Genomic DNA, 14,740 nt, shown 5'->3' on the forward strand with positions numbered 1-14,740 from the left:
AAAAAAGATACATGTATATAAACATTTTTCTAGAAATTTAGAACAAAATTTTACCATTTATTAAGTAATTTGAAAAGAAAAAAAATATATTCAACCGAAAATAAGATTGAATCAAACTTATTTAAGAAAATATATTCAAATTTAAGTTATGTAAATGCTCCATTAATGAGCCATGTAAATGCTCCATTAATGTAGAAAGAGAAAGAGAAAAATTGTTAAGGAAGTGGGAAGGTGTAGGGTATTTTTGGAATAAAAGAAAATAATGGAAAGATATAGAATATTTTTAAAATAAATTAAATTAATGGGGAGGTACAGGTCCACTTGAAGAGGTGTAGGGAACAACACTCATATCACTCAGGCATTCAAAGCCCAAGCATCTTTTATTGAACCTGAACACTTTTCTTTCTGGGCCTCTGCTGCCTCCACTTCAACGAGTCTCCATTGTGCTACTGTTTTTATTTTTTATTTTTTCTACTAAGTTTCACCTTTTCGCGTTTGATGATAAAAAATGTGTAATGGTTGATGTATATAATGAATATATTGGATAATAAATATATGTAGTTTAGTTATATGTTTATTGATAGAATGACTACGAGATTGCCATGATATTTAACCAGTAGATATTAACTATTTAATTATTGTTAGTAAATTTTATTTGAACATTTCAAAAAAATAATTAATAAAATAAAATTATTAAAAAATATATTAATTATTAGATAATGTTTTAGAAAATTTTGATTTATCAAGTTGAACATGATTTTAAGAAAGTTATTATTTTAAAACTTATACTTTATGGGCGAATTTATTTAAATTTTATAAAGGTCAAGTTATTTTATACAAATATTTAATTATGTAATTTTATTTTAATTATACTTTAAAATTAGCAATATATAGATATAATTTTTTTTTCATAAATACTCAATATAAATACTCAATAATAAGTAGGTACTACTCGCATTTATTCCACTTTTCATCGCTGGATAAATTTTACTTTTTATAGTTTTACATTATTTAGTTCCTGATTTTGGTTTAGCATGAAATATTTTTGAGTGATTACTGTAATTTTCAATTTTCATGGTTGTTAGTTCAAATATAGATTCCAAATAAAAAAAAAGTAGGTTTCTTATTTTAAATAAAACAATTTAGAAAGCTTTTAAAAATGAAAAATGATATTTTAACACCATTTTTTGACACCATTTTGACACTGCACACGTGTCAAAATGTGGTTGGACAATTTCAAATTAAAAAAATGAGACAAAAACATATTTGGAAGAAAAAAATCAAAGTTTATTTTTTAATTTGAAATCGACTAACCACATTTTAACACGTGTGTATCGTCAAAATGGTGTCAAAGAAATGGTGTTAGAATATCCTTTTTCTTTAAAAATTATGTTATAAAGTAGTGTCATTGAAAAATATGTTCTACCAACACTCTTTTTGTCAATAGGCGACAAAGCAAAGACAAAATCTCATTATTGTTATAGAAGAGAAAGAGACAAAATGATAATTTTGATGAATTAGGGATACGAGAGAAGAAACATGGGATGCAGAAAAGAAAAACATGTTTTCTATTTTTTTTTTATATTCTCCTAATCATTGATTAATTTTTCAAGGTATTTATACATGTTTTTTTTTTAAAAAAAACGAAGGTTTTATATTATTATTTTTACTTTTCACAAATAATTATAAAGATATTAATTTTCACTTTATTTTTAAAAGTATTTATATAAAAAATGATAAAAATGATTTGGCTTTTGAAATTGTCTCTATAGTTTTCGGAGAGGATAAATAAAACCAAATCAGTTTTTTACAATCAATTACAAAATTTAAAAGATTCTTAAATCAACCCATCCTTGTCACAATATTTTTTTTTTGAATTATTTTACTTAAAATAAAATAAAATCTGACATATATTTATAATAGTATTATTTTACATGTCCTAAAAGGTTCAATAAATAAAAAAAATCTAAATATAAGATTTATATGATATCTTATAACATCAAGAGAGAATAATTATGAGATATATAATATTACTTGTAATATTTAAACAAAATGGATTAACACTAAAAAAACTCATTAACATGTTATTCATAGGCCAAAAAAAGACTATAAATACAAGCTATTACAAAGTCTTTGAGCATAATCATTTTTACTCATAAATTTCTTATTGATTTGAGTTCAATCACACATCAATCATCCTATTAATCCATTTTGAAGATTGTTCAACCAAATCTGATAAAAACAATTATGGATGCATAATATAGAGAAAAAAAGTCAGCTAAACAACATTCATAAACTTTGCCAAAAGATGAATGCTTTGAATGACTTGATTACAATCCTAGTAAAGGTGTGGACTAGAACTAGTGAAAGAGACTTGAAGATGAAATTAAAAATATTTTTTTGTACATATGTGTAGATAGGTTGAAGCACCAAAGTATTCCACTTATATATAAAAAAATATTTTTTAATGATAAAAAATCAAAATAACATCTAAGGGATTCCAATAATTGAATATATATATATATAATCAAAGATTGTGCAATTTTTCAATCAAAATTAATAATGATAGACAATAAAACTAATCTTCATTTCCTATACCATTAAACATTTTCAGTGGAAAATCATTATAATGAAAATAAAAATCCTTCAAAGCTCTTTAGTGATAAAGTTGGCTAGTGAAAAATAGTATTAAATGAAAAAAAGAATAATTCTTTTTAACAATAGACTATTTTGCGAGTAATGCCATTGAAGCAAACACTACAAAAGTATTACCGATGAGTACAATCTATCAATAAATCCTCTTTAGAAATAGATTACTAATAGACAAAAATTTGTTCATAAGTGATTGTTGGTAAAATTTACAAACAGATACAAATATTCATCGATAATTACTAACGATTTCAAATAAATTTATAATTACCAATATCAATAAATCTATCGTTAACTATATGTTCGAAAATATCCACTAGAATTATTGACTGATTCTAATCGTTGTTAGCATCCGTCAATAAAATCAACAATTGTATCTCCTTTTTTTCCCCTCTTTTTTTATTCTTTTTCCTTTATTTTATCATCTCCTCCTCACTACTATCACACCACCAAGTCATCTTCTTCTCGTCCTATTTTTCTTTCTCTTTCCTCTTATCCTTCTTCCTCTTCCACCTTTTTTTCTAACTTCAATAACAACAGTCACCACTCTTCTTCACCTTTGTGTCATCATCTTCATTGTGTTACTAGCAATCATCAATATTAACGAGGTGCTTCTATGTCAATATAGAATTAACACACATCACCACAATGTAATTATATGAATAACATTTGAAATATATGAGTAATATTCTAAAGACTACACATACCTCCTCTAATTAACATTTTTCTCTGAGGAAATTGGGATAAAATTGATGTGTACCCTGATTATAGTTTAGTTGGCATGAACCTTATTGTTCATGTAAATGTTTTGTAATTTACACTATAAGCATTGTATTATATTTAGAGGTTTGTATTTATGAGTATTCTCTACGGCATGACTACGGATACCCTAAATGTTCTATATTATTTATTTAATTATTTTTCACCGAAAAAGACATGAATTTTTTAATTCATCCCCAATGAAGATATCAAAATGAAACAACGGAATGATGTTTTATGGGCAAAACTCCATCTGCTGATGGAAATCTTTTGTTTTTTTACATGTAATAATTCGTCAAGAATTCAAGTTCTTATGCATAATGAATTTAAAACTTTATGTCTAATAAATTATTCATTATAATTCAAGATGTAAAAAACATTATTTGTTTTCCTGAGTTGGGAAATATCAAAAGCAATGCTTTTTAAATCTAAATATTTTACGATATTAACAAGTATCACAATCGATTTTTCTTCATATCAATTATCCGAGGGAGCAAAAACAGCTATACATAACTATTTAATTAGTGGTATTGGTCATTTTCTAAAAAGTCTACCAAATTAAGAAGAAACATTTCACAGTACTTGTTGAAATTCCTCATCATTTATTTTAGTCTCGTAGATTAACTAAGATTAGTACAAAGATGTTTCTCTTGCAAAAGTTATATATATTATGTTTCTCTCCCCTCGTAGTATATGATAGAAGTAACATAGGAAACTAAGATGCACATTCTGACATACAATACATGGAAGAGAACTGAGAAGTCGTCGAATTAGGGTTTTGAGGCCTTCACCATGTCTCTTAGACTTGCCATTCAAGCACAAGAAGGAGGGATTTTGGGAATCCCTTGTCTTTGTAGTTCACCCATTACACCATCAACTGCTGGACCTTTAAGACCAAGTGGTAGTGGCAACCATGGTTTTGATAAAACATCACTAATAGCTGCATCTATGCTCTCCTTTGACTGTCAAAACAAACATCCACACACAACTTAAATTAACCATGCAACATTATTTTTATAAAATATTAACCTGTGTTAAAGTTGTGAATCTAGTTTATAGAACTTTGGATTTATAGACACGGACAGAAAGAGAAGTAAGAAAATGACACAAGAAATTAATAGAGACAAGAAAAAAAATAAAATTCCGTGATTTAATTTGTAAGCATTCAAACATTTTCACACCCAAAAATAACTTAGCTTTAGTAATATATATATAATATATATTCCATTGAATGAGTTGGAATTACCGGATGAAAATCTAGGAGGGGTCGAGGTGGTGGTTGGGTGGCTGGGATGCCAATGCCTGGATCTACTATTTGGAACATGGTATGGTGTGGTGGGATGCCCGGAACAGTTTGAGACCCAAATCTCTGTAAGTTAACATTGTATAGTGAGTGAACCAGCATTTTGATATTGTATACAGTAAGGTTGTTCTCGGAAGGATCCAAATTTGGAAGGAGAAGACAACTTAGGTGGTTCCAAAAAAGTAAGGTCAATAGTTACCGTGCTTGCCAGAGGCGGTGGAAAACACGGTGTTCCTGGGGTTGGTGCGTTTGGAGCCTGCAGTATCAAACAAGAATAATCCTATTAATTTAGATAGACAAACACAAGATATAGGAGCATATTGGTTGGTTCCATTGGAGAAAGTTTGCTACTTGAATGTGATTGAAAGAATTTTCATAGTCAAAAGAGTTAACCCGTTGATGTTGGTGCCAATAAAGAGGGTCCGGAGGCGGCGGAGAGGGAGCTGTTCGCGGTGGCCATGCCGGCGCGGACGGTGAATATGGGAGATGTTTAGGCCACATGTGCATGAAGGACTGGTCCATGGTGTGATGCCCCCATACATGGAAAGGTCTGAAATGGTGCATTGGTGTCATGGGAGGGAAACCCATGGTAGGTGGAAGCCAAGGGTTCACATCTCTCTTGCCTCCTCCTCCTCTACCTACACTTGCTGCACCCATGAATTGTTTCCTTTGACTCAACCTTGCTGCTTCAGCTTCACGTGCTAGCAAATGCTTCCTATGGGATCGATATTTCTGCCATCAAAACTGCATACTTTACAACTCTCTTCAATAAATGTACAAACCTTACTAATCTAGGAACAAATTTGAATCTGTGTGATACGCAAATTCAATTAACTTTAAAAAGTTTTCATATCTAGTAGATATCTTTAATAATAATTATTCTTTCTGCAACCATATAATAATTCAGTGATAATTCAGCTTGTTTATCAAAGAAAAAGAAACCAAGTAAGAAGAAGAAGCATAATCTATTTTTCATTTTTTTTTTTTTGTGTTGACTCTTGTTGAATGACTGGGTTGAAACTTGTGGAAGAGAGAGAAACAAAGTTGAAGAATATGTACTTGAAGGTGGCTGGCAATGTTATGGCGAGTGAGACAGTCAATTCCCATAATCTCCAAAATCCTTGAAGGTACAGCCTTATCCACTCCGAGCTGCTCCACTGCTTGCACGAATCGCCTGTGCAATTCTGGGGTCCAATCCACCTTCACACAAACCAAGAAAAAACACACAATACAATTCATTACTACAATACAATACATATCAAACCCATTACAAAATTCTAACACTAAATGCATTTCTCTTTCTCTGTCACTTCAACTTAATAGAGATATAGAGAAAGACCTTTAAGAGTTATCCTTAACTGTGTCTGAACTTTCCTGGAATTAGCCTAAATAAAAAGCAAGAAAATAGGTATCAATGACAAGAATAATAACAACTTACCTTCACCTTTCTCTTCCCTTGCGGATTATTCCTTGAATGCGTTGATGATTTTCTTCCTTTCTCACTTTCCTTAGGGGATGGATTCACCACCACTGAATGAATTGATTCCTCACTTTTGCTTGCTATCTCTTCCCCTCTACTAGACCCGGAATTGGAACCAGAATCTGAAGAAAAATTTGCTGCTATAACCTCATCTTGTTTCTCGGTACTAACCATATTATTCTCATTCCTGTCATCAGATTTATTATTTACCACTGAAACTGATGAGACTATCTCCGATTCCTCGCTGAGGGAAAACTCAGCCAGCATTTCAGAGTCCATCTCCAGATCTGGCAAGACATCTTCATCATCGTTGATTCCCATGAAGAGGTCATCAAAGTTTATGCTTTCAAGCAAGTTTCCTTCTGATAAGTCAGCAAAGTCATCAGTTCCAATGGAGAAGCTCTCCATCTCCCCTTGCTCTTCATCTCTCGTGCTCCTCAAAGGTGACACCGCCAGCATGAATATCAATCTAGATTTCAACCTCGGAATGAATGAATATATAATAAAAAAAGCAAAACAGACTCCACTTATATAAAGCAGTGTTCACATATGCCTGTGCATGAAAATCTTCAAAGCTGAGGGATGCAAAAGAAGATGAATTAATTAGTTTGAAAATGTCTGTGTTCCCTTTTCTGGAAAGAAAGGGAGTGTGTGAAGAAGAAGCTAGCTGGGATTTCTCTCCACCACAACTTAGCTCTGAGTATCAAAACAGCAGTATTTTCACGGTTTTTTGGGGGCGTGTGCTACTTGCAAGCTTGGTCTACATTAATATATTATATAGTATATTTTTTATGTGTGGATGCCCTTTTTTGGGTCTGAAAGGAAATTTTATAAACAAAAATATACATAGTATGCTGATATAAGCATTATAGAGAAATAAATGCAGATGATAGGTATCATGACATGGCAAGAGAGAAAAAAGATTAAGCTGAATTTTGATGGAACTTTTTCACAACAGGATTTTAACAGTTAGTTAAATTATCTTTTCTATATATTTGTCGATGACATTATACATGTATTTGAAAAAAATGTTACTTAGTCGAATAGATATGCATGAAGAGAGAGTGATAGAAGGTATATCTGTCACTGTGTTGAAAGACGAAACAGTTGGGTGTAAGTGAAAGTGATGTAAGGTATGGTGATGTTGGTGGACAAATTGACCTGTTGTACATTTTTGTTCTCTAAACCGATAAGCTTTATCTAGTTTCCTTAATAATCAAACATTTGAAAAGCTGTGTAATTGGATAAGCTCCTCATTATGTGACTTCCCTAAGCTGTTAACTAGCTAGGTAGACCCCATATTACACTTCCACTGCCACTTGATGATTTGCAAAGAAAATTATGGACACCAATCTGGATTCGTAAATTGACTATGCCAATGTTTTCAATATATACACAAGAACTAAGAGTTTCTTTCGGTTGAAATTTGCCAAAATTAAGGTTGATGAAATTCACTTTGAATCGTGAAATGTAATTCCAATTTGAGTTTTAAATTAATTTTTTATATATGGTATCAGAACCATGATTAGAGTCTTCTACTATCACGAGATGTCTATACCTCAGTGTGAAGGGGGTGTGTTGGAAGTCCCACATCGACTAGAGAATAAGTCTAATTTATAATATATAAGTGAGATACAAACCTCACTTTACATACCGATTTTGTGGATTGAGTTAGGTTTAAAATCCACTCTCTAATTCTAATAACTAACATACTTACATTTGAGACAAGTGGAAAAAGGTTTTATGAGCACGCATTAACTACTATAGCGCTGGCATAGTAAAATAAAAGCTCAGTGCAGAATTGTAATTGGTAAACTGCATAAGGAAGGTTTTCCTTTTAACTGTCATTATATATCAAATATGGCTAAACAACAACGGTTGTGTACAAACTCTCGCCGAAAAATTAAAAAATAAAGACACAGTTAAATAAAGGGTTAAATATGTTTTTAGTCTGTATACTTTGAAGCGATTTTGGTTTTAGTCCCTTTCTCAAACCAAGGTACAATTTAATCCTTCAACTTTAGAAAACTCTAATTTTAGTCTTTTTTACCAATTTTTTTTTAACTTTATTTGCTGTTTACACTGTTTGACACAATTTTGCTTCAATGTTAACTGAGAAACGCGTTTGAAACGGCAAATAAAATTAAAAAAATTTGATAAAAAGGAATAAAACCAGAGTCTTCTAAGGTTGAAGGACTAAATTGTACCTTGATTTGAAAGAGGGACTAAATCCAAAATCGCTCCAAATTATAGAGACTAAAAACATATTTAACCCTTAAATAAACTACCGTTTAGTGAAAAAAACCATTATTAAAAGATTTTATAGGAATAAAAAGGTTTTATCAAAGTTAACAATAAATTATTTATAACATCAAATGGTTTATGATGTATCATTTCTTGTATTAACTAGATTTATTACTATTAGAATTAATACTAAGATTATATGTATTTGTTATGCTATTTATTATTAATTCAAACATATATGTAATTTATTAGTTTCTCCTTTTTCTATTCTTGTAAGTTTTCTTAATCATGTACATATATATTTTAAATATTCTTTATGTTGATTTATTCGAAATATGTTTTACCATCATACATGAAAAAAAGTGAATAAAAAAATAATATAAAATATTATCTTTATTTAAAAATTTTAAAATATAATTATATTAATTTATTTTTGTATATTATGTTTTAACATGAAACTTCTCTCTGTATGTTTAAGTTCTAATCATGTTGATTTTCTTCTTTATAGAATTAAAAGAAATTAAAAAATATTAAAATGTTATAAAGAAAAATGCATAATATTTAAAAAATTAATTATTTATCACAATATAAAAAAAATTCACTTCTTATTTAAGCATGTTATTTATATATTTTAAAATGTTTATTTGATTTTAAAGAATTAAAACCAAATTAAGACAAAGAAAAATTATTTTATTTATTTAACATGAAGATTTTTTTTTGACAAAAACTTTTGGTTTGAGAATATGTTAAAAGTGATAATTTAAGTTTTTGTTTTACAAAATTTAGAAATTAATAAAATTATTAACTATTTGACGTGATATATGAAGTGTTATTTCGTACATAAGATTGTTATATGTGAATATGATATAAAATATAATAATATATAATTTATTTAATATATGAAAATAAAAAAAAATATATATTATTTAATAACATAATAACAAGTATGTATAAAAATATTGATTTAAAATTATAAAATTATAAAATATTAAACTATCTAATAAAATATATAATTTTGTATGTGTTTATAAATGATATTACTTTAAAAATTTAATTAAAGTTTTATAATAGAATTAAACTCACCTTAACCCTGATCTTAACTTACTTGAGAGGAAGTAATGGAGGTTAGGTTTTTTTTTTTTACCCCACACTAGTGCAAAAACGCTTATTAACGTCACTTTTTAAACGTCGGTTTGGGGTAAGCTCGACATAAATTGATGACCGGTGACATTTTCGTATATAAGTTGGCCATATAGACGTGTTATGAGGTGTCCCGACGTCTATAGTCTTTTATACCTCGGGGATATCCTAACTGACGTCTATATGTCTGACAAGTGGGTGAAAAGTCATTTCCTTCATACATATAGACGTTAGTTGGACGAGTCACCGACGTCTATATGGCGGAAATTAATGGCTATTCACCTACTTGTCAGACATATAGACGTCAGGTAGGATAGGCCCGACGTCTATATGTTTGTCAGGTTGATGAATAGTCACTCTTTTCTACCTTGTAGACGTCGGATCCCGCCAAACTGACATCTATATGGTGGACATTAATGACTATTCACCTACCTGTCAGACCTATAGATGTCGGTTAGGAGATATCTAACGTTTATATGTCTACCAGGCAGGTGAAAAGTCATTCCTTTCCGTTATATAGACGTCGGGTGCCTCCACACTGACGTACATCTATAATCGTATATATAAACGTCAGTGGCCTTAGTAGTCGTCGTCTATAAGCCCCACGAATATTAATTTTTAAGTCAGAAAGATGTTGGATTAGTGAGGTCACCGACGTCTTTTCCATTATAGACGTCGGGCTCGTGTGCAACTGACGTTTGATTTCTTGTTAAAACAGTGATTGCGAACCAACAGTTTCGCGCACTTCATCGTCTTCCTTGGTTTTCTCTTCGTTCCATTGAATTTACATATGCGTTTAATCTCTTTTTATATGGTTAAACTTGTTTTTAATCTGATTAAAGTAATCTTTGATGTATTATCTTTTATTTGAACCAATTAAAATGTGTTTTTGTTGTGTTTTGGTGCAATTTTTTCTTATGTCTTTGGGTAGCGTAGTGCACCTTCTCCCTTTGCTAGTTTCCTCCTGAGAAAAACTTACGTGTTTTTGGATCTCTCATGGCATTCCAACCCGAAGACGAACCTGGGTCATTGCATAGAGCCATTCCCACCGCTAATGAAAAAGAAAACGGTGAGAATACGATGTCATCGTATTCTTTTTCATTAGCGGTCGGAGTGGACCTAGGCAACGACCCAGGTTCGTCTTCGGGTTGAAATGCCATGAGAAATCCAAAAGACGTCATTTTTTCTTACGAGGAAACTAGCAAGGGAAGGAGGTGCTACTATGCTATCCCAAGACACGAGAAAAACTACATCAAAACACAACACTTCATAGACGTCGGTTAATGTAATGTCCGAAGTCTATAGTGCCCATAGAGTCGGGTAATGCAATGTTTGACGACTTTATAGACGTCGGACGTGTCACTGAACCGACGTCTAGGGTTCCTCTATAATGCCCTTAGACGTCGATTAGTGTAATATCTGATGTCTTTATAGACGTCGAGCTTTGCACTAAACCGATGCCTATAGCGACGTCACACCTGCAGAAATCCGACGTCCCATTAACTTCACCTGTAAAGACGTCAATTCATGAGGTGAGGCCCAAAATAACTTACGTCTAAAATCCATTATGCACTAATGCCAATTAAAAGGCTTCCTAAAAGAAGATTTTTTCAAAAATGGATTAAGGTTAACCTATGAACTATAGATCAAATTAACAACTCTAACCGATAGGTAAACTTTCCACTATTCGCCACCAACATCATTACTGTCATAGTTTTTTTGAGAGATTTTTATAAATGATGGTTTTAATAACATGTCAGAAACCAAGATAGAATGTCTATTTTAACTGGCAATGAAATGATTTTTTCTATAATAGTGTGAATTAATTGATCTAAAACCTATTTTAAGTACATCTTTTCTCTCCAATATTAAAAGAGAAGGTGCTGTATTATTTCTTGACGAAATACAATTATTTATCACAAAAGAAATAAAATAAGCGTTTATTAAAAATAAAACAATTATTTATTACCTTTATTTAATGATAAAGATAACATATATTTTATAATAGATATAATTAGAAATCTCATATGGATTGGTATGCTTAAGGGAACACTCTCCTAAAACAAGTTTTGGTATTAATTAGTGAAACTTAAATAACATTTTAGAAGACATTATTAGAAGTTAATTATCATTATTGAGTTTATTTTTTGTAGATGTTTAACCTACAAATTTTATTAGGTTATGATATATAGTCAACGTTGAAAGAATATATTAGAATTTTCGTATTGATAAATAATATAATTTTTTAAAAATGTACATAAGGGAAGGTAATGAGCATGGATAAATTTTATTTTACAAATAGCTTCTAAGATTGAATTATGAATTAATCCACATCTTGAGAGATATTTTCTTTAAATCGGCGTTATAAAATATAGTATACAAATATTCTCATTATTATAAATGGATGAAAAAAATTTAACGTATTGTCTAATAATAAATTATCTATTGAATATTAGGTTGATCCACTGAATTAATAAGATATAATATTTTAAATATAAAACCAACATATATTGAATAATTGTCTCATTGGAAAATAGTCTTTTGACTTTGGCTCTTTTATCAACTTTTGAATATTTTGAATTTAGGGTTTATCATCAGACTAAAAATTATAATTAATATTAGAATATAATTCTTTATATTTAAAAACAAAGCAGTTTAAGCTTTATGATTCAATTGTGATTAGATTCACCTTATTTTTACCACGAGACAATCATCATATACAATAATCTCATCTTCAACAATTATTTTACTAGAAATGACATTATTCAATTATAACTTGATCTATCTAACATTATTCAACTACAACAATTCTTTGCGTTATTATTTATTTATTTTTTTCACACATGTGTTTCTTATGAGAATAGGTGAACGTAATAGTTTTAAAGCTTCTCAAAGGGAGTGAATATGAACCGTAAAGTAGGTTCATAATGTAATGCTTAGTGTTGGATTTTTAAAAAATTAAATATTAATGACTGTAATTCAAATAGATTTTAGGGACATTGTTAGTGTAATTTCTGCTAATTATAAATACATATAGTTCATGGTAAACAAAATGAAAATGAGTTCAAATTAAAATAAAACTATGAAATTGTAGCTAATGACTAATGTCTGAAAATGAAAACTGGATCTATGTTTATTCCAAATTCACATAAACTAATAATTAAATCTCTTATCATATATTTAATACACTACTACAAAATATAGCTTCTAACTCACCTATTAGACTTGGGTCTCGACAAAAACAAAATATAAAAAAGGTTCGATGACACTTTTGCAATTTTCACATATAGATGCCAGTTAGAAAAAAAAATCAAGGTCATAATTTCCTTTTGGTATTGGTTAATAAACAACCGAAACCTAAAGGTGGGTCATATAAACACAAATTTAAACTTTTCAACTCAGTAGACACTGATCAGGATATATGATTTCGTTTCTCCTCAAAATTGATGTCATATGGTCCTGATATTCCCCCTGTAGAGAGACATGTCAAACTTTTCAGACTTTGAACATTTCTATGACTTCAGTTCTTTGTAGAACCGTTGTTATAGAGTCTTAACTTTGCAGCAGATTGTTCTGATTCTAAAGCACTCCTATGGCCTCAATTGTTCAAAGAATCAGTGCCATAGATCCATTTTTCTTATAATTGTTTTATTCCAACTATCTTTGTTAATTGTTATTATTGTGATGATATATTGTAGAGTAATAGATAAACTGGCTCAAAAGAGTGCGATTACTATGTAATGAATTGGATGGAGACAACTATTCGTGCCTATATTACAAGTGGTTGAGAAATAGTAATATTTGCATTTAATAAAAACAAAATTCTCCATTGTTTGGAAATCATATAGACTAATTGAATTCATTGTATTCTATGCAGAGATTCAAAACTTTTGTTTCACTTCTCGACATATCCATTAATTTATATAAGAAAAGCCCTTACAAAATTTATAATATATTTGTACGATAGTATGTAAGTGTTAGGTTATAATATTATGTACATTAGAATATGAAAACATTGAGTTTCTATGAAATACATATTGTTATTTTTCTCTATTTTATTGACAAATATATTTTGGTTTGAATCTGTGATGTACTTTATGTAGATGTGCTTTTATGATTTCTATAATGTAAGATGTCATAGAAACAGAACCACATTAAGAAAAATACAAAATTTAGACAACAATTGTGATAAAAACTGAGACAGAAAAGGATATATGACATCCGTTCTAGATCAAACCGAGACCATATACCTTTACATTAAAAAAATATTTTAAATAAAATTGAATCTATAACAGCTATTGTTATTGAAATTGTTGTCAAAAACCTATTTCTTTTAAATTGTTTTTATTTACTACTTCAGTTTTCTTATAACTAAGGAAAAATCTTTAACTTTTGATTTCAATTCTGAACCGAGGCCAAAAACTTTTCTACTTTTTTATCTTGTCTTAATATCTCTTGAATGGTAAATCGCTGTTTATTGTGTAATCATATAGCATATTTTATTAATTTAATTTACTATGAGACATGAGAGTTAAATAAAAATGCAATAGACTGATAAAATGATTTCAATAGATTCTAAATTTGGAGGCATGATTTTTTAAAATTTAGAAAAGGTGGAGATGTAAAGTCTTGGACGAATTAGGGAATTGGCTATTCTTTGGTTAATAGATGGGTGGATGAGATTAGGTTGAGAAAAATAACTTATAACGAGAGAAGAATAACATCTTCACATGTTTTTGTTTTTATTGGTAAATGGTAGTTGGTAGTTCTATTGTTAAGAATAGTTGAATTTACAATCTTTTCTAATTCTTTTTATTTTTTTAAATCTTTCAAACCACTCTTTCATATTTTTAAATATTATTAAGAGGAGTTGAACCGTTCACTTTTTTTTTTTTTTTTTTATCAATCTTATAGTTTCCATGTAAGTAAGAATACTAATTGAATTAAGTTGACTTAAGGTCAATAAATATTCAAACTTTAATTAAAAACGTGTTAAAGGAGGTTTTAAGAATATATAAACACAAAATAATAACTTATTTAATACGTAAATATTGGGTAAACACTTAAATGGTGATATAATTAATATGCCTGATATCTGAATGGCATTGGGATTTAATTCAGGCGATGGGTCAATCGCATGAAAGTGAAAGCATGTGGATGAAGGG

The 14,740-nt window shown here is 29.6% G+C and overlaps 1 protein-coding gene across 1 annotated transcript; it reads right to left on the reverse strand.

Annotated features, from left to right (window-relative positions):
* Positions 1-3,990: 3,990 nt before the first annotated feature.
* LOC106754174 (transcription activator GLK1) lies at positions 3,991-6,963 on the reverse strand. The gene is made up of 6 exons (XM_014636168.2): positions 6,150-6,963; positions 5,771-5,911; positions 5,105-5,443; positions 4,911-4,967; positions 4,655-4,777; positions 3,991-4,370 (listed from the first exon to the last, which is right to left on the reverse strand). The coding sequence occupies exons 1-6, from the start codon at positions 6,648-6,650 to the stop codon at positions 4,221-4,223; spliced, it is 1,311 nt and encodes a 436-aa protein (XP_014491654.1). The 5' UTR covers positions 6,651-6,963; the 3' UTR covers positions 3,991-4,220.
* Between the last annotated feature and the right edge of the window lie 7,777 nt (positions 6,964-14,740).

Source organism: Vigna radiata, unplaced genomic scaffold, assembly GCF_000741045.1.
Source record: "Vigna radiata var. radiata cultivar VC1973A unplaced genomic scaffold, Vradiata_ver6 scaffold_86, whole genome shotgun sequence".
NCBI classification, from domain to species: Eukaryota; Viridiplantae; Streptophyta; class Magnoliopsida; order Fabales; family Fabaceae; genus Vigna; species Vigna radiata.